The sequence below is a fragment of the Eschrichtius robustus genome, chromosome 6, assembly GCF_028021215.1.
Source record: "Eschrichtius robustus isolate mEscRob2 chromosome 6, mEscRob2.pri, whole genome shotgun sequence".
Taxonomy (NCBI): Eukaryota; Metazoa; Chordata; class Mammalia; order Artiodactyla; family Eschrichtiidae; genus Eschrichtius; species Eschrichtius robustus.
Genome location: NC_090829.1, coordinates 136,963,256 through 136,988,567, shown reverse-complemented (window position 1 = coordinate 136,988,567; position 25,312 = coordinate 136,963,256). Strand labels below are relative to the sequence as shown.

The 25,312-nt window shown below is 47.0% G+C and overlaps 1 protein-coding gene across 5 annotated transcripts in view; it reads right to left on the bottom strand.

The window, feature by feature from the left end:
* Positions 1–4,166: 4,166 nt before the first annotated feature.
* Positions 4,167–25,312, bottom strand: part of CLIC6 (chloride intracellular channel 6) — a 43,526-nt gene continuing 22,380 nt past the window's right edge. For 3 of the 5 annotated variants that reach the window (XM_068547021.1, XM_068547022.1, XM_068547025.1), the window contains 5 exons: positions 13,868–13,977; positions 13,139–13,264; positions 12,424–12,530; positions 11,682–11,863; positions 4,167–6,296 (listed from right to left, as the gene is read on the bottom strand). In XM_068547021.1, the coding sequence (XP_068403122.1) occupies positions 6,135–6,296; positions 11,682–11,863; positions 12,424–12,530; positions 13,139–13,264; positions 13,868–13,977 (687 nt within the window). In that variant the 3' untranslated portion in view covers positions 4,167–6,134. Of the gene's footprint in view, positions 6,297–11,681; positions 11,864–12,423; positions 12,531–13,138; positions 13,265–13,867; positions 13,978–14,662; positions 14,954–22,225; positions 22,250–25,312 lie in introns of those variants that run through there. The other 2 variants (XM_068547024.1, XM_068547023.1) reach the window with 2 other exon arrangements.

Below are 25,312 nucleotides of genomic sequence, written 5' to 3'. Positions count from 1 at the left end.
TAACCCCAGGGCTCCCACCGGCAGCAGGACCCTCATTCCCCATCCTCTGATCCCACAGTGTGCTGCCCCTCCTCCCCTCAGGGGCCGGCGAGGGGCCGGGAGGACGTCTGGGGATGTGGCCACAGGATGGAGGCAGGAGAGTGCATCCTCCTACCAACCACGCAACCACCCGTCCAGGTGTCCTCACACCTTCCTCCAGGCCCGGGGCCATGAGGGCAAGTCTGCTGGGCAGGTGTGCTGGCTCCAGGAGCCCAGGCTTGTGAGCTGAGGAGGGGGACCCTCCACCACTGTAGGCCTCTCAGGATCCTGGGACTTGGCCCTTCCTTAAGGTCCTCGTGCATCTCTGAGCCATCGGAACACTGGACTCATGCGCTGGGAGGGGAGGAGGCCAAGGAGGGACCCCAGGGCTCTTTTCAGCCCCTGAAGTCTACAAGGCAGGGCACGCCTCCACCTGCATCTGTTTTCACCAACAGGAAATGGGTGCGGGCCCATCAAGAGGGAGTTGTGCCTGAGGGAGGGTAGCAGGGAGCTTCCGGCCCTTGAGGACATTCCAAGGCAAGACAGAACGCCACAGGACGGAGCGGGAGCCCCTCCATGACAGCCTTCGATACATCAGAACCCACAGCCTGCCGTGGGTGTGGACCTCCTGTAAGCCGGCTGAGACCAGCAGGATCCTTCTATGCTTTGCTTCTCTGGCCCGGTAAAGCCACCCTTTGACCCGTGGGCCACCCCAGGCTGACACCGAGAAGGCTGGACCAGGTTTGGATGAAGGTCTGAGGCTGAATCTGCCTCAGGCCAGGGTGGGTAACCCAGCAGGCTCCTGACAGAAGCCCCGTTCCGGGGAAAACGCGAGGAAACGCCCCCTAGTGGTGAGAGGGGCATCCTGCCCAGGTGGGCTTTGGGCTCTGGCTTGCAGACCGCTCCCCTGGGTGCACCTGCCTTTCCACTTCTCAGGCCCTCGAGTAAATGCCATGCGGCTGAAAACTGTCTCCAAGCCAAATGGGAGGGGTCCCCGTAGAGCCAGCCGTCCACTGTGGAGCCCACCCAGTTCGCAGGGGCCTGAGAGAGGACTGGCCCAGCCCTGGACGGCCCACAGGGACTGACCAAAGGGGAGAGCTGGGCAGTCAGCCACCACCATCCCCCCAGGTGGTGCTTCACTGTAGGGAACCAGGAGGTCAGGGTGTAACTGTTTTCCTCCTCTGTAAGAAAGGTTCAAGGTCCCGTAAACTTGTCATCTCGTGCTCTGTCCCTTTCGACACAACCGGTATAAGAGCAAATACCACTTGTATGCAGCCAGCTGCCTGGCAGTTTTCACAGAGAACTAAACGCACCCATTTCTACACGACTGTGAGATATTGTTCCCATTTTACAGTCGAGAAGAGTGAGGCTCAGAGAGATTCAATGATCATTCAGATGTGTCAGAGGTACTGAGGGCCAGTTTAGGACCCTATGTGTCCTCTTGTTTGTTTTTTCTTTTTTCTTTTTTAACATCACCACTGCTTCAAAGTGCCTTATGGGGACGAGGCTAGAAACATGTTTAACTTGTTAGCACTTAATGTCAGAGAAAAGCAAGCAAGCAAAAACCCTTCACGCTATTTCAACACCCCCTTTCACCCAAGCAAGGATGGTTCCCCTCCTTCTGGAGTGATTTTCCTGGACCCTGAGGGGATCTGAAAGATTGACCGGCTTCCCCGGGTTCTAGTAGGTGTTAGTTAAGTGTGTAGCAGTGGTAGAAGGCCTGGCTTTCAGGAAGGGGCCTGACTCAGATTCACATCAGCCACCTGGAGAGATGGCTTTGCAGGGGACAGAGCTTGGCAGGTCAGCTGAGCCGTGGGTGACCCCTGGCCAGTCACGGATGGCCACTGTCCTAATCCACTCACCCAGGGGTACGTCAGGGAGCCCCTTACAGAAGGGAAGTGAGGAAAAGATGGGAGTGGGTGTGTCATCAATTAAACTAGCCCTGCTTCAAGAGGGTTGTTGGGATGGCTGCCAGGTCCAGGGGCTGCGGGAGAGAGGCAGGGGCAGGGTAACATGGGCGGTGGTCCCTGACAGGGGAGAGATGAACAGCAGATGGTCTAAGGTCCACTGGCGACCCAGTACCAGGCCTTACTCCCTAAATAGATGTTTCCATCCCCAAATCTGTAACTCCCTGCTTTTGAACACAGTTTCCCCTGGACTGTGGCCTGACACAAAAATGGCAGCTCAGGCCTTCTCTCTGACTAAGTGGCCTGTTCAAGGCAAGGGAGACATGGCTGGAACCCTCTGCCATGGGAGGGTGACTTTGCCCGAGCACAGGCCGTATGGCCGGCAGCTGCCCCTCTGGGTCCCTGAGCCCACGGCCAGGGGGCAGGGACTCCTGGAAGGCCCACCGCCTGCAGAGGCCCCGGCGAATCACGGGGAGACACCACACGCATCTGGTCTTCTGACACCCCAAAATGCCCTCACATGTTAAAGCTCAAATCAAACATGTGAAGGGAAACTGGTCATGTGGAAAAATTCAGAATTGTAACATAAACAAACGTCCCTTAATTGATCCATTTTATGTATCCAGGGTTTTGTGAATCATATGTTCTTAGAATGATACACATCTTGGTTCTCTAAACTGTAAAAGAAAGATTGGGGTTTTCTTATTTAAAAAAAGCTATTCTTTAATTTTTTTTCCAAAGCCTAATTTTGAACCACTGGAAGTTGGGGTGGAGGCGTGGGTGGAATATTGCTAAGAGTGCGTTTCTGGTCAGTGATTGAAGGAGGGGTGGAAGGGAGCCCAGACCTCGCCTTGCAGGCTGTGTGTGTGCGTGTGTGTGTGTGTGTGTACATATGTAGGTACATGAGTGTATGCCAATGTGTGAGTGTGTGTGTGAGTGTACTGCATGAATGTGTATGTTTGTGTGTGTGTGGATGCGTTTGTGTATATGTGTGTGAATGTATATCTACATGTTTGAACATGTGTGAAAGTGCTGTGACCGTGTGGTCAGTGTGTGTATATGTGAATGTGTGTCTCTGTGACTGTGAGTGTATGAGAGTATGTCTGTGTGTATGTATGTGAGTGTGCATGTATGTAGTATGTGCATTTGTGTCTGTCTGTCCGTCTGGACAGGAGGACTTGGGCATACCTTGAATTCCTGGGGATGGTCCCGTAGATCACAGGAGACCTACTGAGAACTCTGGTCTCTGAAAGTTCTCTCCTGAGCTAAATTCTATCGTTCCTTCCCTACTGGCTGGACCGTGTCCAGAAAGTACAACTTTGTGACACATATTCTTTTTCAGCCTACATTTGGAGATTCTATGTTCAGAAGTAAAGCTATTTTTTTCTGAATTGTCCAGCCTCTTGGGCAACTAAAAGCAAGAACAGAATCCCCTCAGCCTGAGAACCTTCCCACGATCAGCCTCAGAGGAGGGCTGCGCTCACAACTTGTCTGTATTTGCATCCTGCATGGTATGTTTGGAAGAACAAATGTATGTCGTTTCAAAAAAACCACACCTAATAAAGACTTTAAGCCAGCTGAACAGCCCTGGAATATTTCTCACCTTCCCACATATGAATAGCTTTTTAGGGGCCTATGAAGGGGGTGTGCGGGGTAGGGCCCCTGGGAGGGGAAGGCTGCCAGGAACCAGCCGATTTCCTACAAATACACTTAAAAATGGAACAGTCCGCAGGGCCTCTATTTCAGCCACCTGGATAAGGACAGGTCACACGTGTTTTTTCAGACCTCTTTAAGGCTCCGTTAGAATGTCTTTGTGGGCCACAATTCAAATACAGATAATCTCGAATTCAACTACTGATAATCTCTGGTTCAAAGTTGCTCTTGCCATTTGAAAGGAAGCTCATTCCCATTCGTTTTATTTCTTGAAATCTCAGTGGGGTCCCCCTTCTAAAGTTCCTGTAAGTATTAACTCCTATCCCATCCTACCTTTTTAAAAGAGAATTATAGTATAGGACTATCCCTAGGATGATGTGGATCAGGGTCATTTTAGTGATGTGTGTCCTGGGGCAAATCATATCCTGTGACTTACCCCACACTTTTTCCCATCAGGCAAGGGATCAGGTGAAACAATACACACACACACACACATCTCAGTGGAGAATGCAAAGTAAAAAAAAGAAAAATCAAAGATATTGGTTCCATGTAAACATTTTTATAATTCATTTAATTGTTAAGGCATCACGGAGTTTATGTAGATTACTTTAACCTCTAAAAATACAAAGTTTGCACTAGTAACATCGGGTAGTCAATTCATTTACGAAGTTTAAATGTAACATGGTAAAACTCATCTTAATAATCTGACTCCTAAACAGATGTGAAACAGGAATCATGGCGGCACATGCTAGACACAACCTCCAAAAATACATGGCTAACAAAGCAAGTGGAGGGCTGGGGTCGGCCGCCCCTGGTAAAACCGTAGCATCCAGCAAGAGGGGAGAGAAAGTGGCCACTATCTCAAAGACTTTGTTTCTCTTACTAGACATCTTTCACTAAATCCCAGAAGGGTTACTGTTAATGCATTTTCCCCTCTTCCAAATGAATCACCCGGTGAGCAGGTGTATGTATATTTTTTCTAACGAGCATTTAACATCAACCACATGCTGTCACCAACTGGACAAGCAGGTCTTCTGGAAGGTGTGTACAAATGTCACAGGGACACAGCCTGGCAGATAACACTCAAACCCAGCGAGTCTTGATGAGTATGGAAACAGCCTCCCATTCTGTCCTCCAAGGCTTGATTAGGAGCTGGGCCCCAGCCCACAGGGAGCTGCGCCTGAGGGGCTGGCTCACGGATGGGGCAGGGGAAGTCACAGATGAACCAGAAACTCTTTTGACTCAGTAGTTTCCACTCCCTCCCTAGCATGACTATTTGCCAGAACTGCCCAAGAGGAGTCACCATGAATCTAATCTCTCTGGATTTTCCTTGCTTGACCTCGAAATGACACTAGAGAGAGCAGAGAAGCAACAAGATCCGGGCTAGCCCTACACGGCATCATGGCCGAAGAGGCGCAGTGTTATGTCTTGGAGAGAGCGGCCATCAGAAGGGATCAAGGTGTGCTTGGTCCACATTTCAACACAGGGCAGGGAGATTCTGCAACACACAGCTGATGTCAGGAGTCCTCCTGAAGGCATGGTCTCTGTGAGAGGAGGGGAGCAAGAGAAGGCCCCCGAAAGGGAGCTGGAAAGGGACACAGACAGGCACCCTCCTCCATGCCCTCCCTGGAACCAGGGGCAGTGGCATCACGGAGGCAGGAACAAGGCAGGTGGGGACCCTCCACGGCTTCCGGTCCCCGCTTGTCCCTGCAAGTCCCTGTGGGTCTGTGACCCTACAGTTCTCCATCCCTGTGAAACTTGGCCACAAGCGCCCTCTTGAGCTCTGCGTTGCTGAATCTGTTGTTTTAGGTCCTCTATGGCTGACCATCAAGGCATTACCAAGGGGTCCCCTCACCAGTCCTTGAAAATAAACTAACACAATACCACAGAGGCATGACATTATGTGCGGTGTGAATGTGTGTGTGAGAAAGAGAGAGTCTGAGGATTTGGAAGATGTTCACCAATAAGTTATCAGCAGTTATCTAAGTGTAGTGAAAGTTTAGGTGATTTTTTTCTTTCTTCTTTAGACCCTCTGACATTGTTTTAAAATATTAAAATAAGCGTGTAATTTGTAATTATAAAAAGAGAATTTTTGTTCCGAAAAAAATTAAACTACTATTTTAGAGCAGAAAAAAATAGGCTATGCATGATTAAAAACTATCAGAGACAGATACAATTTTTTAAATAAAGGCGGAATTGAACCGAACCTTATTTGCTTTGAAACTTAAACTGCAAAACACGTGCCCTAAATATTGTGGATTACAGATATTTAGGGCATGTGTTGCAGGTCCCAGAATGTTAAAGACATAAATGAATATAAACTGGATAATTGGTGTGTATAACAACAGATACTGGTATTATTCAGATACACAAGTGAGTTGACAGATTACAAGACTATGTATCATTTGGTGTTGAGTGGATCACGCTATGGCCTGTGCACTGTTAAAATATAGGCATTATTTTGCAAAGGATGGTTATTGGGAGGGAAACACAAAGGACACACTCTTTTCATAGTCTAGCTCATACGACTGAGATGAGACAGAAAACACCCCGACTTCACTTCATTCTTTTTGCAACATCCGAATATGCGTGTTCTATCTCCTGGTTGGCTGGACACGTGTTTATGAACTCATCCCTAGCATACGCATTGTTCAAGTATCTCCAGATGCCAGTCATTTCAGAAGGAAATTCAAAATCTCTGTATCTCTTGGCCACGATCTGAAAATGAAGAGGAAATAGTCAGAAAGGGACAAGCCACTAACATAGGCAGTTAGATCAGACAATCCATTCTTCTGAGGCGTGTAATATGTTCTCCTTCTCAAGTTCCCATGTCGTCCTATAGCCGTTTCGGGCTGCTCTGAGTTGCATTTTGAGTTTGCACGGGGCATACTGAGCGTGGGACTCAAAACAGAGGCTCTACACAACCGTGCCCACCAATTTATCACAGACGATCCTTGTGATCCACTGGCATGACTTTGCTCTGTACTCCAGTGGATTTCTCTTTGTGTTTCTGGCAGTTTTCTCCCCCTGTGTTCTGCTGCTGTATTATTCGGTGCCTGAGGTTCATGTTGGATCTCCAGTTTAGATTGTACCAGGATCACTGTGAAGTGCCCTCTCGTTTTCCTGTTTGCTGAGCCTTACCTCCTGAAATCCCAAATAGCTGTGTATGTTACTCCTGTGGATTTCCATCGTTCTGCCCCTGACAGGATCATTTCACTGTGGGTCCACCATGTGCAGAGGACAGACTCGTGAACCAAAATATCTTTATTCGTATCCTCATGGCAATAGTGGATGTACAGACAGGGTAACTGAGAATGAACATCATGAACACACAATGATGTGAGATGTTGCCTCTGGCTGGAAGGGTACCGTTGGGGAATTCATCACAAAGGAGGGTGTATACTGTTGGAGATAGTATGAGTTTCCTGGAGCTGCCTTAACAAAGCACTACAAGCTTGGGTGGCTTGGAATAACAGAAATTTATTCTCTCACAGTCCTGGAGGCCAGAAGTCCAAGATCAAGGTGTCAGGAGAGCCGGGCTCTCTCTGAAGGCTCTGGGGAAGGATCTGTTCCAGGTCCCTCCCCCAGCTTCTGGCTTGTGGGAGCACAGCTCCAACCTTCACATGGCGTTTTTTCCTGTGCTGGTGTGTTTGTGTCCAAATTCCCTTTTATAAGGACACCAGTTATGTTGGCTTAGGGGGCCCACTCTACTCACCCTAACTAATTACATCTGCAAAGACCCTATTTCCAAATAAGGTCACGTTCTGAGGCACAGGGAGTTGGAACTTGAACACATAAATTTGGGGGGGCATGATTCATCCCATAACAAGGACCCAGGGCTACAACGGCCCGTTCTGCTTTGTTCCTTTCCACTGTATTAGCTCCTGGGATGTTTGGATGGCGTGAGCATGGAATGTATCACCAAGTAGAAGATCTTCGGGACTTATTTCTCAGATTTTGGAGGCCAGGAGCTATTTATTGATGCAGTAAAACAAGACCATAGAACTTTCAGAGAGCCTCCTAAATTAACATCTTTTGCTTGAATTCAAACTTACTGACGTTAATGTCAAGAATTCTGCTTTCCTTTTGTTTGCATTTGCCTGGTTTAGCTTTGCCCCTCTTTTTATTTTAGCATTTCTGAGTAAGTTTGTTATCTATATGCCTTTCATAGACGTAAGCTTGTATTTGTATCATATCTTATGAATGTAATACTTTGTTTTCCAACTTTCTGTGAATATTTTTGTGTTCATGTGTGTGTGTGTGTTTCCCTTTCTGGTGGTTTAGAAGGTTTATGGTCTGTTTTAACTCTTCCAGTGGTTTCTTATATAACTTTAAATAATAAGAATTCTTTATTTCTTGATTTATCAACTTTAGGTGATCTCTACTTACTCTGATAATGACAAATGAGGAAATTAGTATACCTACAGTTCTTTTCATTTCTGCTCCCTTATCCTCCTTCCAATGGTGTAAAACATCCAAGTTTACTATACTCTGTTTCTTTCCAGTAGTTATAATTCCCACTGCTGTTTAGGCTTAGTTCTGGTTTTAGATTTAAATAGGTTCTATGTTTATCACCAATCCTTCTATACCACACACCTTCTCTGTTCCTGGATTCTTATTTTATTATCATTTTTTATTATTTCATCATATAGCAATTTTATTTTTAAAAATGGCTCAGGAGTGCTTATTTCATTGAGACCAGAAGTCTAGGTAAAAACAACAATTTACAAGGATATAAAATTCTTACATCACACATCCTTTCCTTTAATCCTTTAACTATTAAACCACTGTTTTCTGGGTTTTAATGTGGTCCTAGAGACATATGAGACTAGTCTGAATTCCCTCCTTGTGTAGGTGGCTTTATCGTTTATTATTATTATTACTATTATTATTATCATCATCACCATTATCATCATCAGCATCATCTAGACACCCAAAGGGTTCTTTTTTATCCTCAAAGTTCAATAATTTACCAAATATGTGATAGTGTGTTGACTGTTCTGGGCAATATTTTTCTAATCATGACATATTAAACTAAAGGTTCAGGTCATCCTTTAGTTCAAAATAATTTACCTTTGAGCCTTCTTTTTCTCTCTTTTTTCTTTCCTGTTCTCTTTTTTCTGATTATGGGGTCTCGCTAATTACTCTTTACCTCGTGCTTCTTCTCCATTTGATTTGGGATAATTTTCTCAGGCCCATCCTCCGATGTCTGATGAATTTCTGCAATGTCTTTTTCCACTTCTTGCTACTTCTAACATCACTTTTGTTTCTGAAATTATTTTCTTTAAGGGTGTTTTTTAGTTCTACCAGCTTAATTCTCATCTTCCTTGTGATATTATATTTTTTGGTATCTTGTGACTTGTCTTTGAGCATTTTCACCAAAGGTTCTCTTTCATTTTTTTGAGGCCACAGAGAAGTATCTGTCTGAAAAATTCTTTGGTTTACTGGAGCAATCTTTATCAGGTACGTGTTTCTCATCTGTCTTTTCCTCTTTTGTTCTTTCTTTAACCTTTCCCCCCTCCTTTTGGATCATCTCTATCCACATAGAAATCCCGCTTGGATTCTTTCTGCTTATTAACCATCTTTTAATGGGCGGCTCTATTGGACCTACCATTTGCTTAAAAACAGTGTGGCGGGCAAAGGGAGTGAGGCAGGGCAGCAGGTAGACCAATATGGATTTTACCCTCAAACACCCACTCATCAAACACTGCTCTATACTCTGTCCCAGGGACACATTAGGCTTAGGGCTAGAGTCAGGGTCAAAGTCAAGGTTAGTGCATCTTCCACTCTGACGCTCACAGATTAGGAAGCAGTCACCGTGGCTAAAAGTGAAGCTCAGATAATTTACAGTCTCTCCTTTGACTCGTTCAGAGCTTGTTTCTTTTCTCCGCTCAGCAGTCACAAAGCAGAATGCCACTTGTCTTCTCTCCTCCCCTTCACCTCCCCTCCCTGTTCCTTTGCATTAGAGGATGGTGGTGAACATACAGATGGCGCCTCTGATCAGTTCCGCCTTCAACTCTGCCTCCACAGAGATCTCAGCTCTGTAGGGATGGTCCCTGCCTCTCTCGTGGCCCGCTCCATGCCCTGTCCTCAAACAAAGAAGTCCGGGTTGGGCATTTCAGGGCTGTAATATTTACTTTTAGAGACATCTGAACCTTGCTGAAGATCTAGAGAAGCATGCCTCGGCTCTGTGACCCCTCACACTGGCTGAAGTTTCTAAGTCTTTGAGTGGGTGATCCATCCTTTTCTAGTTTTATAAAAGGTGGAGATAATGCTTTAGTCCTTCATAATGTTTTTGCTGGGTTTCAGGAAGGGAATAAATGATAAATTTCCTCTATTCTCTCATCTTTTTACCATAAATTCCTTTACACTGATTCTCATTTCCTTTCAGAAGTGCTCCATCCTGGAAGATTAGTAAGCTGCTTGGTATTTTGAGTGCTAACTGGCTTTGAAGATTTTGCAGTTAGGTCTTATATTGGAGCCATGGACTGCTTTATTTTACTCTGAAGTTTACCCCCTCTACTGACATTTTAAACTGTCTTTTTTTATAGGGGCTGAATAAGTGGCAATTGATGTGTGTGTGTGTGTGTGTGTGTGTGTGTGTGTATGTCTCTTGCCTTCCCTAACCTCCATGTGCTTCTGTGATGCCACACTGGTCATAGCAATGATTAGAATACATTCAGTAAAGGGACTAAACCAAACACAACTACATAAATAGCTTGTTGGAAAATGGCTCCCAAATGTCCAATTTAGAATATCCCCAATGTAGCAGGTTTGAGGGGTTGAGATGCTTTCGCTAATTTTAAATGTCAGAGGACTGGCAGAGCTACGGAAACGAACGTCACTTATAGCATCAACAGTGTCTTCAAGGCTGGAATTTCAAGTTGGTACCCTCTGAGCACAACAGGGAAGACAGAAGAAAGAAGAAAAATGTGGCAAGGACTGGGATGGAGTAGGGAAGGAAGAGAAAGGTAAGGGAATGACTTGCAGTAACCAGGGGCGGCTAGTAGCCCACAGGACATCAATCCCACAGACTGTGTGAACCTAATTCGTAAATTTCTAAGTGCTAATTAAATGTGTTATTAGAACACAGGGTCCTTGGCTTGTATTTCCCTGTGTCTTCTCTCCCATCTCCCCTATCCTTATACCAAGGACCTAGCTCTGGACCTGGTAGGATTTGAATAATAAAGATGCCCCAGAACAAGGGTTGAGTTTCTTCCTGGGGCATCTGAGGTTACTGAAGACCAAGGACATAGCAACAGTGATAATGATAATAACAACTAACACCTGTAAGTGATAGACAGGCTGGGGCACTTCTGACAGCAGCCATAACTAAGGAGTCCAAGTGTGGGCTTGTCACAAGTCCAAGTCAACCACCTGGGAAGACAGGATGCCAAACCTGGCAGAGGTCCAGCCAAGGAGTTATCAGCTGCTCCCCAGCTGTAGGGGGTCAGTGTTAGGAACCAACCGTCTCTTGTCCCTAGACAGGGCTAGGCTTACCCTGCCCATCACCAACAATTGACTGAATTCACATTTTTTTTTTTCCAGGTTGGCTCAGATTTTTTTTGTTTTGTTTTGTTTGTTTGTTTATTTGTTTGTTTTGTTTTGGCCACTCGGCTCGCAGGATCTTAGTTCCCCAACCAGGGACTGAACCTGGGCCACCACAGTGAGAGCACCACGTCCTAACCACTGGACAGCCAGGGAGTTCCCCAAGTTCACATTTTAATGCTAGCAGATTCCACACACCATCTCCAAGCCTGGAGCATGAAACACCAGGTATAATCAATGTATTCCCTCAAGTTGCTTTCACATAGCTTTTCTTTAGGCTCTGGGGGTGAGACTCGAAAAGAGAAGCAGTGAGGATGGAGGGATGGGAGCCAAGTTCTCAGATGCTTCTTGAGAACCTCTGAGGAACACCTGAGAATATCATCCACAGATCTGAAACTTGGGGCTTGCCTGCCTCAAACAGTAACAAGCTAGATTTTTAAATTCAAGAGTCCGCATTTTAGATTGTTTCGATGTCCGGCAAAAACACAAGTCAAAACACAATGAAACAAAGCCCCATTCATGTATTCAGCACCTGAGGTAAGAGGAAGGACAGACCTTAATAATGTGGAGCTTGGGTAAGAGGTTACAGTCGGCTAGCGTGAGTTCATCCCCATCCAGGAACTTCCTTCCAGAAACCGTAACTTCCTCGGTGCTGTAGACATCTATTTCATCAGGCAGAGGACTATTTAGATAATTATCCAGCTTCTTCAGGGCCTTTAAGAGGTTCCTTTCATAAACTAAAACAGAAGGGCAAAAAATGACTAAGATGAACCGTGGGAGTTAGGGTCACCTCTCTCTAGATACCAAAGAAGGAGTTTGCCCCTTCCTTCCCGAGACAAGGCCAGTGAGCATTGGAGACTTGGGAAAGAGACAGGTGGATTTACGAGATCTGAATAAAAGACTCACTTCTCCCTGGAAAGTAATTCTGCCATCTACATAACACTGCCACTTCTAGAACTCATTCATTTATTCCAAAATCTTTAGGGAAATCACATAATGAAGTAAGCAGCAGTAGAAGCTTCATTCATACTGAGTCCCATGGTGCGGCAAGGAATCCCTGGTGGTGATTATTTTCCCCTAAAAATGTGGTTTTCTGGGCTCCCCACCTCTAGAAGAAGCACTCAATCTCTTGAAACCCACGTGTCAACGTCAGAGGTACTTTTTCCTCATTTCTACGTACAGGTCCCTCCCCACTGCGCGACGAGTCAGAATTCCCAAGATCTTATAAGAAGCCGCACCAGAGGCGGAGCGGGGGTCCAAGTAGAAAGCAGAAAACAGGAAGACGGGAGGGACTCACTGTCATTTGCATCTTTCTTGGTGTTTTTTATAAATGCTGAGAACTTGGCAAACACATCATTTCCAGCAGAGTTAGATTCAGCGTGTTGGGTCCCCAGCTTAGGGTACCTTGAAAAATTCAAAATGAGAGTATCACAGATCAGCCACGTTTGAGTTAGGAGAATACGATGTGAGGGAGGGGGAGGAAGTGACTTTCTCTGAGTGGATATAAACATGAGAACTGCCCCTTGAACGTTTGCCTACTCTTTCCAGCTTCAAGGTTGAGAGCAACGCCGTCCAGGGGAAAAGCACTGGACAGACTGTTCTCATCCTGGGATGCGGGGCCCCACCTGGCCTTACTGGTCCAGTTCCCTCCCTCCTGAAATAGAGGTAATGGACTTGAAGGTTCCCTTCCAGGTCCAGCCCGCTGTGATGCTGCGTGCTAACACCCGCTCCTTACCTTCCAGCAGAAACGACCCACCCACGTGACATCGGCCTACTTCCTCTCCACTTCCTGCCGTCGACCCCTAATTGCCAAACTGCAGGTGCGGAGCAAAGAAATCCGAGCCACCTAACCCTAAGCTCAGGGTTTCCAATCTCGCTGTGTTTTCTGTGGCACATCACAGGTACAACTCGGGAAGTGAGTACCATGGCCAGAGAAAACCAACACACGGAATTGTCTGTGAACGGCGAGAAGTGACAAGCGAGTTGTGAACACGGGTTTTGATGAGGCCCACCTTGGGGGGGCTAACTTCTCCTCTAGGAACTCCTCGATCTTATTCACGTCCGTCTTGACCTCACCATCAAAAGTCATGAAAGGCGGGTTGGTGCCGGGAGCCAGGTTCTGCAGGTCCGCGGGTTTCCTGGGTGGGAGGCAAGGGCAGCGTTGGTAGCGCCAGTGTTTGGATCATTTCCAAGGCTGAACCGTGTCCTCCCCCGTTTAAGAGAAACCACCCTTGAGAATTTCAAAGGCGACCGTGGGTTTACAAACTGTCCTACTGGCGAGGAAAGCGTGGCCCTTTATCTGGAGACGGAGGTGAAACGTTAACTCTCCCCAGTGTTATCAGCCAGGAGTGGTGCTTGGACGGGCTTTTGAGAGGTTCACAGCTGACCGGTAGCTGGGAGAGCAGGCTACGCACGGCGCACCCTCAATTCCTACTCCTTCTGGGTTACGTCTGATCCCGTTCTGTAATTACTGCGTGGCCCACACTACTCCCGCTTCAATCCAGGGTCCTGACCCAGGGTGGACGTGCCTGCGATATCGCCCATGGGTCCTAGAAGTGTGTGTGTGCTTGTGTGTGTGTGTCGGTGTCTGTGTGTGCCTCTGTGTCTGTGTCTCTGTGTGTCTGCGTGTGTGTCTGTTTGTATGCCTGTGTGTGTCTGTCTCTGTATGTGTGTGTGTGTGCTGTGTGTGTGTATAGGGAATTAGGTACAGTTATTTCAATACTGCAGAAACCCTGTCTTACCTTTTCAAGTCCACCGTTGTCACATTAAATATAACGCCCTTTAGCCAGAGAATCATAAAGAGACGCTGAGAAAATGGGCAATTTCCAATACTCTCACCATCACTACCAGCCTACAAATGGAAAAAGAAATCCTTATCAGAGCCAGTCTCACAATTATCAATGCCAGACTCTGCTATGCATGCACACAAAATCATGATGAATTTTCGTTAATGGTGATGATACTGTAAATAGCCCTCTGAGGCCCCCTCCCCCAGCCTCCAGGTGGGAGTTGGGGAGGGGAAGGGCGGACACACATGATGCACTCACTGAGCATTTTCTGTTCTCCTTCCCACCACCTCACCACTTCCTGCCACGCCGGGCCTCTGAATAGCAGTACACAGAGGGAAAGAGCGGCAAGAGGGAACCCCCTTTGCTACTAAAGGCAAAAAAGAAAAACATGCTCTTTCCCTCCCTCCATCTCTCCATTCTCTTTAGAAGAAACACACCTCTCTTTCCAGGACGATCATGCGTAAAAACAGACCAGCACGTTCTCCCACGGAGACACCATCCCCAATATGCTCTACTATTTTCATCTCTAGAATGAAGGCTGGATTATACGAGTTCTTAGACCCCCGGACACTGTAAAATTTTTAGGTCCCCTCATCCGTTGGGGAGCATTTGTACTTAGATGGTAGGTTGTGGTACAGTTGGCACTGAGGGTGGAAGGATAGGAAACAGTGCCTCCCTGATGACCCAAGCAGGTCACATCCACACACACATCCCCGAGACACAGGCACAGAAAAATACTGAACAGACATCCTCCTTCCTGTGGGCTCCTGGGAGAGGAGGAAGGCAGGCGTTGGAGAAGAGAGGGGAGCCGTGGGGCTTTGTCCTCCTGGGGGAGTTCCCACACTCTTCTTTCTCTTCCCATCTTTCTTCACCCCATGCGTCTCTGGCAAGGTTACAGTGATAACAAAATGCTGCCGGAAAGACCAGGAGACTCAGCCAGACTCCGATGACAGAAACACAGCCATATTTAATCCAGGAAGTCCATTTCTGCCACATGCAGTTCAAAGAAAGTTGAGAGGAAAGCAGTGAATCTATAACCTGAATAACAGAAGGACACAAGGCAGAAAGTGAGCTGTGGTTTGGGAATTGAAGAAAGAAAAATTATGCCTTAAGAAAACTGGCAACTTAAAGAGAACTTCAGACGTGGTTCTCTGGCATTAGGTTCCTAAGTCACCTGGAGAGGTTGTTAATAACAAGATGTCCCTATAAAAGAAGAGTATAAGAGACCCCAGACCCAATGTTAAAAAGACTTGATCAGCCTCTTCACAAAAGACAAAACCCAAATGGCCAATAAGCACATGAAAACACTCTTAACGTCACTAGCCAGTAGGGCAATGCACGTTACAACCACAAATAGATTCCACCACACATCTACCAGAATGGCTAAAGTGAAAAGATCGGACAATATCAAGTGTGGACAGGAATGCAGAGCAACTGAATTCCCATCCATTGCCGGTGAGAGTGCAAATTGGTACAACTACTCTGGAAAACTGTTTGGCAATTATCTACACAAGATAAACATGCATTTATGCTATGACACAGCTATTCCATTCCCAACAGAAATGAGTGCTTAGGAGCACAAAAAGCATTTATATGAATGTTCTTAGCAGCTTTAGTGTAATAGCCAAAACCTGGAAACAACTCAGACACCATGAAGAATAGAATGAATAAATAAATGATAGTACATTCATATGGTAGGACACGATACCACAGTGGAAAAAATTAGCTATTACTACAAGCCACAATGTGGATGAATCTCACATACATAATGTGGAGGGAAACAAACCAGACTCAAAAGACTCCTGCATAATTCAATGTAGGTGAAGTTCAAACACAGGCAAACTTCTCTATGCGATGGGAATCAGAAGAGCAGTTGCCTTTGGAAGCTAGGTATTGTCTGAAAAGGATGGGAGGGAGGCGTCTGGGTGGTGGAAACATTCTATAGCTTGAGCTGTGTGGTGGCTACACTGAATTGACTAAGTCTTAGTTAAGATTTGTTTCCTTTACTGCATGTTTTATTTTAATACAAAAAAGAAGCAAAAATATTAATTTAAAAAATGCAGAGTCAGTTTCAGTGGGTCTTGGGTGATGTGATGCTTGTGGTCAGTGGCCTCAGCCCCGCCTTGGACAAGAGGAAAGGCTGGCCCAGTGTTATGATCAATGCATAGGACAGAACGGTTCAAACCCCCCAGTTGGATGATCTGTGGATAAGAAGACTTGTAAGACCTCCTAGTTGATAAATACAGCTGCATAAGTGTAAAGATAAAGGGTGAACTTTATACACATGAAGAGGCACCAACAGATTCAGATAAGTGACTTCAGAGACCCCTAAGCTCTGGGTACTTGCTTCACCCCCTCCAACCCTTCCAGCTCTCCCTTCCCCCCTAGTAGAGGGAAGGGCTGAGAATTCCCCCAGCTGGAGTCTGAAGTTGCTGGAGCTTGAGGGGTGGGGGAGGTGCATAGCTAGGACCCAAGCATCCAAGTAGTCGTAACAACTGCCCTGCAGACAGCTCCCTGGCCGCCTGGTCCCATAGCCTTATGGCCATTTTGAAGGCTGCCCCGTCTCCTCCTCATTCTGTCCTGGAAAAAGAAACAGCGCAGAGCTGAGTTACATAGAACTCCCAGCGGCTTGCTGCTGGGGATCCCTCCTAAATCATGGTGCTTTCTTAACCACTGTAGGTTTGGGCAGAGTCATGCCAAAAAAGGGGGCGAAGGGGGGATGAAAGCGCTGGGACACAAAGGCACATATTTTGGCCAGTCCTGACTTGTTCTGCAGCTTTTAAACCTCTTATTTTTATAGTAGTTACACTAAGCTCAGCAAAGTCTGAGATAAGTTCTTCAGAGTGGGGCAACTGTTTTTCTCCTTCTCCCTTGTGTCTCTGACCTTGGAAATCCTGTAATAACTCTTTCTGAAGGCAGCAAGACCCCCGCGGAGCCCAGGCGTTCTCCACCGGGCTTCTTGATGAAACTCACCTTGACCAAGAACCCTGTGCCTGGGACAGCAGCCTCTGGAGAATAATTACTCTGCAAGGGGCTCTCTGCCTCACTCTGTCTCTTTCATGGTCTCAAACTCAAGCCAGTGTTTTCCCTTGAAATTGCTCTCACCTTTTCCTGAATCCTGGCAGCTATTTCTTTAGGAGAAATAAAAAGGGGGTAGGAGCAATTCATATTTTAAAATATTCCAACGGCCTGTGTCATCCACTCCATCAAAACTTAGCCTGCTTAACAGGTTCCTTCCCAGAACAGCAACTGGCACTTAACATGGGTGCCAGGAAGGTGGGACAACGGTCTGCACGGCCATAGCGCCCACAGCCCAGAAGATCGTGATGAAAGCCGTGATTGTACATTTCCCCCCGTGTGGCCTTCAAACAGAATTGTTCCAAGCCAGCGCAGCTGCTGGACTGAAGCCTGCTAGGCAGCTTAGAAGAATTAGCCAGCTGCCACGACTGCCCATAAAACAGGATTTACATATCCAGTGTTGCCTCATCTTAAATTGCTCTAAAATAAATTTTTTTTCTGTCTCAGCCTGTTGTACATGAGGGGGTTACGGGAACATGGTGGGAGTGACTCGGACGCCTTGCTGCTTAATTTTATTACTTTAATGTGCTTCAGTGCTGGGGTGTGCCAGCAAAAATAAAGGCAAAGACACACCGCCTCCACCGCCCATGATTGGGCAACGCTGGGGGAGTATCGCTCTGGTCACAGTCATTACCAGACAAGATGATGGGGTAAACACACAGACATGAGGGATGAATAACCGACACGTTTCCATGATCGGGACGTTTTATCGTACGCAGTTTTATTTTCTGATGCTAATTCTCTCAGGCTAATTACACTCTGGGCTAAGATTTCTCAGCAGAGTTCTCAGCCTACGGGGAAATTTTGTATGTATACATTTCTGATAAAATCAAATTAGGCAGTTTAAGAGATCAGAGTGCCTTTTGTTTCCAGTGAAGACCCAGGCACTTGGGTAACCTGGATTTGGAGGTCTGCCTTTCAAATGCAACTTTGCTGAGCGTCTAGCACGATGGTCATTCTCAAAAGAAAAACATTGGTGCCTCTGACGCGTTCTGAGAAAGTTCTGAGAAATTGCGTTCGCCACTGATCCCAGCAGCGGCGTGCAAGAACGTTGGTAATTCTGCTGGGTCCCCCCTCACAGCCTGAAGTGTAAAGGTCCAAAGGTCACTACAAAGGTCAGCAGACCCTCTTCAGATCAGAGCCTCTCCCACCTACTCTTTGCATGCTTACTCCATTTAGAATCTGTGGGGAGCATTTTTTAAAATTTCCTCTCAGTGCTTTTGGCTTCCGCCAAACGACCCTTCCAGTGCTGGTCTGGAGTTACATGGAAGGGGACCACCCACCCCACCTTCCACTAAAATGACTCCCACTCGCCACTCCCTTTGAGGGACCCGCCCACCCCCTGCCAGACCTGACCAAGGAGTGATGACCTCCTCAAGATATTCCTGGTGTCTCCCTAGTACCCCTCCCTGACCTTCCCACCAGAACAGGTCATGCACCCACCATCTGATTCCCCACCTTCTGGTCCCTACCTTCTCTCTAGAAAATTCCATGAGGGCCTAAATGGTAAACACATTCTGAGAAGGAAGCATTTGTCCCTACTCTATGTAAATGTCATGAAAAAGCGATTTGGGGGGTGGAGGGAAGATAAAGGAAGAGGCAATACATTGGAAATATTCTAAGTGTCCCCTTTCTGAGAACTGGCTTTCAACCAAGGAGGGAGGATGTCCATCCTGTGTGCGGGAGAGTGTTCCTGTCCCTGCAGAAAAGCAGGAGGGATCTGGGGGCAAACAGCTAATTTGTTTGGCTCCATCCCAGGGACCCAGAGAAAACTGGTGAGTAACGATGGACCGTGTGTTTCCAACGTTCTGGAGGGACTTGAGGCTGAATAAAATCAGTAGCTGATCTGAGGAGGCGAGAGTCAGAAGACAGTTTGATGTGGGAGGCCACGGGCGGCCACCAGAATCAGTCCTCCCCCAAGAAGAACAATGTGGTCCAAAGGGCCGGCCAGAACGCTCCTCTGTTGGCAGCTGGTGCAGCTGAAGGCTGGACACAGCACAGCCAGAAACAGCTGCAGCCAACCAGGTGGGAGCCGACTTCTCCCTCCAAGCCCCGCCTACACATTTCCCTGAGTTCCTCCCGGCTCCTTTGCAGAAAGCACGACAGCCTCGCGTGCTTTGGGACCTGGCGATCGAACCTGCCCAGCACGGCCAAGCACAAAGATCCGGCCTCCAAGCCGGGGAGTCAGCCCTCCCGGTCCACGGAGGCCGTCCTTCCCACGCACACGCCTCTTTACAGATGACGTCAGGGTTGCATGAGTACCTCTCGTGGAATGTGTGTGCTCTAAACCCAACCCCAGGAAGACGGGAGGGGGACCACCGTGAGCTCGGGGCACTGGAGTAGCTAGTGCTTGTAAAGAGAAATGTGGGTGCAGTGTCTGCACACATACCCCCCAGCCTGCACCCACCATGTCCGCCTGCCTTTTGGAGCAGGTCAGGACCAGGGAAACTGTCCCAACCCAGCGACAAGGCCTGTGGGACAGGTGGGGGACACTCCTCCTGGGTCTCTTCTTGCTCCCACGTGGAAGCAGGCAGGAGAGCCAGGGCGTCCCTAACCCTCGACACGGGTCTGGAGTCCGGGACCCATCTTCCTTCATCCGGGCGGCTCCTGCCGGCCCTGGCGGAGTTCCTGGCACACAGTAGACACTCCAAGCATGACTAAGGGCCTGAGTCCCGTTCTGCCATGCGCCTGGAGCCTGGTCCACTTCAGAAAGTGCCTCCCTGGGCCTCTCTCCTCTTTCTTTGCCGGGCCAATGTCCATGCACTTTTCCCTTTTAGAAGCTCACAACTTCTCGCTACTAAGAGATCACCCAAGGAGAGTGGCATCCAACTGGAGGGAAAAGAAGAGAAGGTGGGCAGGAGGGAGGGGGAGGGGAAGAGGTGGGGGGAAGGGAGGGGGAGGGGAGGGGGATGGAGATGGAGAAGGAGAGGAGAGGAGAGAGGGAGGGGAGGATGGTTTTAGAGAGCCCAAAGGTCCCAAGTCATGGGCAGCAAAATCTCCCCCAAGCCTCTTGGACTAGCAGTTTGGCTTAAAATGCAGTATATAAATCAGTCAGAGACTTCCTGATTTTGAATAATCTGTAAGTTGAAAAAAACGTATAATTCTTTCCATTTGCCAGACACACTGAAGTTTCCATTTTGAGCAACATGAGGTCTCTTGGAGACAACATGGTCCAGGGGAATGGGTTTGGGGCCAGGGAGAGCTAGTGTGAACTTGGGCCCCACTACTTAACTACTAATCAAGTGGCCTCGGGCAATTCATTTGTTCTCCCTGAGCCTCAGTTTCTCCATTTAAAAAATAGGGATAAAAATCCCTATGCCTCGCAAGATCTCTGTGTGATACACTTGAGCCTCCTGGGCACCCAATAAAGGCAGCTATTCCATCATCATCATTACTCTTCCAAACCTGAGAGCCCCAGAACAGACAATTATGGAACTTAGGGTACTTTTTAACAAGGCTCAATTAGTGTGATTTTCATGCCAAACCGTATAGGCCTTAAAGAAGCACTGATTTTCTTTTCCCCCCAAAAACCTAACACCTCCTATATCTATTCCAAGTGAAAATTAACAACTGCAGTCGTTTTCTTAATTGCAAAAGCAAACAGATCTTTAGCCAGGAGGCAAAATAGCAGGGCCCTGGCCTGGCATTCGTGTCTGGGAGTTACACCAACCTCTTGGGGAAAAGTCCAGAAGAAAGAGCGTCAGGAGAACCGGGTGCACCTGACCGATGGCAGGGTTGACAAGCCCAGGGAAGCTGCTTACTTTTCAAGAAATGACACCAAAGGCCTCTGTCTTTTGTCCGTGATCACCTGGGGGAGGGTGGGTTCCGTGTAATGAGAGAAGAAAGCAACCACTCTTCCATCAGGACTTGGCGTTCAACACGCTGGAACTGCAGATCCACGTGGAGAAACGCTATGCTAACTAACTGGGGGAGAAACAAGCCATCCCATCTCGTCCTTGTCCAATAAGAATGTTTTTGAAGAAAATGTCCTCCCAAATCAGCGATTTTGAAGGTGATTTTTAAAAACTAACACCTCTTGAAGACCAACTCTGATTTCAAGTATCCTTCCAAACTATTTATGGACGTGATCAGATTCAATCCTCTCAAACTCCTGTAAGATGTCCTATTTCAACTTCCATTTTACAGATGAGGAAACTGAGGTGCAGAGAGACTAATAAATAACCTGCCCAAAAACCCAAACAGGATTAGGTGAACAAAGATCACTCGAGTTCTTGTAAACTGGATCCAGTTAATGGTCCCAGCTTCTTTCCAGGTCCTCACGATGAAAACCAGATCTCTCACCCTTTTCCTGAACTTCACTCAGACCCCAGTACAGCCTTCCTCCTTTGAAATCCTTCTTGCCAGGGTCTCCGAGCCTCCCACTCAGATTCCTGCAGCAGCCTCCTGCCGGGTCTCTCTGCCTGGGCTTTCTAGCCCCTCAGATCTTTCCCGTATCCAGGATAAGGTTAACCCAGATGCCACTGTCCTTAGCTCATTCCGCTGGAATGCTGCTCAAGTGCAAATTCCAACTACATTGCTATCAAGCAGTGTGACCAGGGCAAAGTACCTAACCTTCCAGCGCAGCTCTTTGGTCATTTACAGCATAAGCTTAATTTTACCTGCCCCTCCATGTTGGGTGAGAACGAATTAGACATTAAGCAGAAAACACACAGAACGATGCCTGACAGGCAGAAACATTCTGTTACACCCTCTCTCCTTCCTCCCTCCCCCCACCTGCCTCCCCTTTCCCTTCCTTTCTGACTCCCTCCTTCCCTCCTCTGCCTCCCCCCCCCTCCCCTCCTCTCCACCATCTAATATATGCCGGCCAGTCAAGCCAGTTACCCCCCTTAAATGCTGTCCTAAAATATCCCACATCACCTTCCCGAAATCCCCCTTGTCTACCTGCTATCACCTCACTCCTACTCAGGTCAGGCCAGTGAGTTTTTCCAGCTCTGTATCCTTTTCTATGACTCTCTGGTCGGCATTTCTTTTTGCTTTTTTCTGAAGTTCACTGACAATAGAGTCAGCTCTGCCTGGTTTAGTACCAAACTGTTTGCTAATTATTTTCTGTTGGTTCTATCCCTCCAGGGAGGACCGCATCAGCCTCTGTGGAGCCGGCGATTAACTGCCTTTTCCCTGGCAGTGCCCATAACACATTCATTTTCCTCCAGCTCCCCTGGCAGCGTCACAGAGCACAGTCAGGCCCACAGAAGTCACTCCAGGAAAACTCACCTTGTGGAGCAAGGGTCACTGTCCTCAAAAGTTCTAAGAAGCTCCTTATCATGGGGAGTTCCTTTAAACACAGAGAAGCCACGCCTCACCCCCGGGGATGATATCAGCAAGCCCAGCCTTATCGGCCCCATCTCCTCCCCAGCCTGTCCATCCTGGGGCTGCTTTCTTCACCCGCCCAAAAGGACAATCGCTGGGTGACCCGGTTTGCCTGGGACCATGATTTTTAAAGTTGGAAATCCCTCATCCCCCCTAGTAAGTCTCAGGCAAGGTGGCACGGCTGGTCACCCTACTGTCCACTCAGACGAGAGCTTTATTTTTTGTGAGGGTCAAAAACATTATTAACGACCTCCTAGTAACCTAGAAGTGGGGCTTTGTTCCTCCTTAATCAGAAGACCATCAGCACAGATGAACGTAACCGATTGATCAGACTAGGTAGTTGATCTCTTGAATGCTGAGGAGTTGGGATTATCAGCTCCCAGGGAGGGAGAACAGATGAACAGAGGCTGAGGCTTTCTGGGGTGAGGAAAGGAGGCGGGAGTTTAAGACAAGCCTGCCAAACTCCCCAAATTGCGCAGAGCCAGCTAACACAGGAACGGCATCTCCCCTCCCGGCTGTCAGGCCACCTTTGGGAAAGAGAAGCAGTTAAAATCGGTGGTACAGTTCAGGTAGCAACTGTACCCCAGAATTGCCCAGCTCTGGGTGTGACAGACCCAAAAACACTAACTCGGAAAGATATATGCACCCCCATGTTCATTGCAGCATTATCAATAATAGCCAAGATATGGAAACAACCAAGTGTCTACTGATGGATGAATGGATAATGAAAATGTGGTGTATATATACACAATGGAATACAATTAAGCTATTAAAAAAAATTGAAATCCTGCCATTAGTGACAAGATGGATAGACTCTGAGGGCATTTGAGGACAGAAAAAGACAAATACCATATGTGGAATCTAAACAAAACAAAGCTCAGAGTTACAGAGAACAGATTGGTGGTTGCCAGCGGGGCAGGGGGAGGTGAAATGGGTGAAGGGGGTCAACAGGTACAAACTTCCATTTATAAAATAAATAAGTCCTGGGGATGTAAGGTACAGCATGGTGACTACAGTTAATAAAAGTGTATTTTATACTTGAAAGTTGCTAAGAGAGTAGATCTTAAAAGTTCTCACCACAAGAAAGAAGAAAATGTCATAACTGTATGTGGTGAGGGATGTTAGCTACACTTCTTGGGGTGATCATTTCAACATACACACAAATATTGAATCTTTATGTTGTATACCTAAAGCTAATATAACGTATGTCAAGTATACCTCAATTAAACATTTTAAAAATAAATAAAAATAAAAACTAATTTAAATTTACAGATAAATAAAGAAACTGTCCTCCCTTGTGGATACTCTGGACGCTGGGTACCAGCCCATGTTAAACCATAGCCACTGGAAGAACTGTTTAGTATTTCAGTCAAGATCTATTCTACACTGTTAGGTTCAGCCTCTGAAGCTCTAGGTAAGAAAGAAAATAAACAAACTGAAATGAAATCAGAACACATCCACATGGGGAGGCTGAGACTCACCTTTCCACACTTTCACATATTAATATGTATCAACTTCCTGTTTCCCTCTAGTGGCGCTTGGTTCAGAAAACTGAGGGAGCCCTGAGAAACTGGACACCAGCAGAAGGAAAGACCGACTAAGTGCCTTCCCCTTCCTCTTAAGTTAGAGGATGAAAACCTTGAATTCTTTTCGGTATTCTTGCTTGATTTGGGGTTTGTTTCTGTTTTTTTTCCTTATCAGATTACCTACCTTATTTGAGTATCGTCAATAAAGAGCTGAGATTTTAAAAAACTGTAATGCGGATATACGTATATTTGCATAGTACTTTCTTAAGATTAACAATCATAACCACGAGGTGCACAAAGAGAGGGAAGAGGGCAGAGTATCACTGAGATCTAAGAAATAAAATAATGAAACACTTTTAAAAATCGGTGGTGCAATTCAGGTGGCAAACCCACCCCAGAATAGCCCGTCTCTGGGTGTGACAGACACTCCAGACCAAAGGGCACCGCACTAGTGGGCCAGAAACCATGACCTGCTCACCCTTAAATCCTTAAATTGACCTCAACAAAGGCCATGATTTCTGTTTGATCCTCCATATTACCCTTTGGGTCAAAAAGAACAGCAAGAGCTTCTGTCCCAAATAGGAAAACCTTCCAGGTATCCCCTAGGTCATCGGCTGGGAGAAACCCTGGCAGACTTGAGTGTACACCTCCTCTGGGGAATTTAGGGCTGGAAAGATCAATGTGATTAGTAAGTATCAGCTTGGAATTCAGCTCCCACCTCTCATTCTGAAAAAGAAGACACATAAGTAGATTCATCTTCTCAAAATAGTTCACCCCAAGGCCTTAAGAAGTTCACAGATTCCAGATCTGTCACTTACAAACGTCATTAGAAACAAAATGGCTATTTTATGAAATGATGATGATGAGATAGCAACTAACACTTACATAGCCTTTACTCTTTGCAAGTCATAGTTCTAAACACTCTGCTTTAATTAACTCAGTGAATCCTGAGAGCAACCCTATTAGATGTAGGTACCATTACTATCTCGTTATGCAGGTGAGAAGGTCTCACAGTCAGATTTGAGCCCAGGAATCAGCTAGAGGCTGTCCTCTTCATCCCACTCTGGACACTGGCCCATGTCCAAATGGAGAGGCTCCAGCACCAGCAGGGCCGCTCCTCAGCACAAAGGGCGCTGGTTGGGTAGCCTGCTTGTTTGCTTTACCCCACCTCCTTTCAGTAAGGTGACTTGGAGGCGACTTGCAGGAATCCATGATAATAAAACACGGCAGCAGAAGCAAGTGAAAAGTGCAAAGGACAAACAGTGCTTAGGACATTTCACAGTCCTGGGGGACAACTTTGGTAGTCAAGTGGGCTGGGGGCGTGGAGGGAGCCTCTGGCTGTGTGCTACATATTCTGTTCCCTCCCTAGGAAACCTTCTTGCTAGAAGTCAAGACGACAGTGAGCTTGTCTTGCATCCCCTAGCCCCGCACTTGGAGGCAAACAGTCTTCCTGCCAGGTTAACAA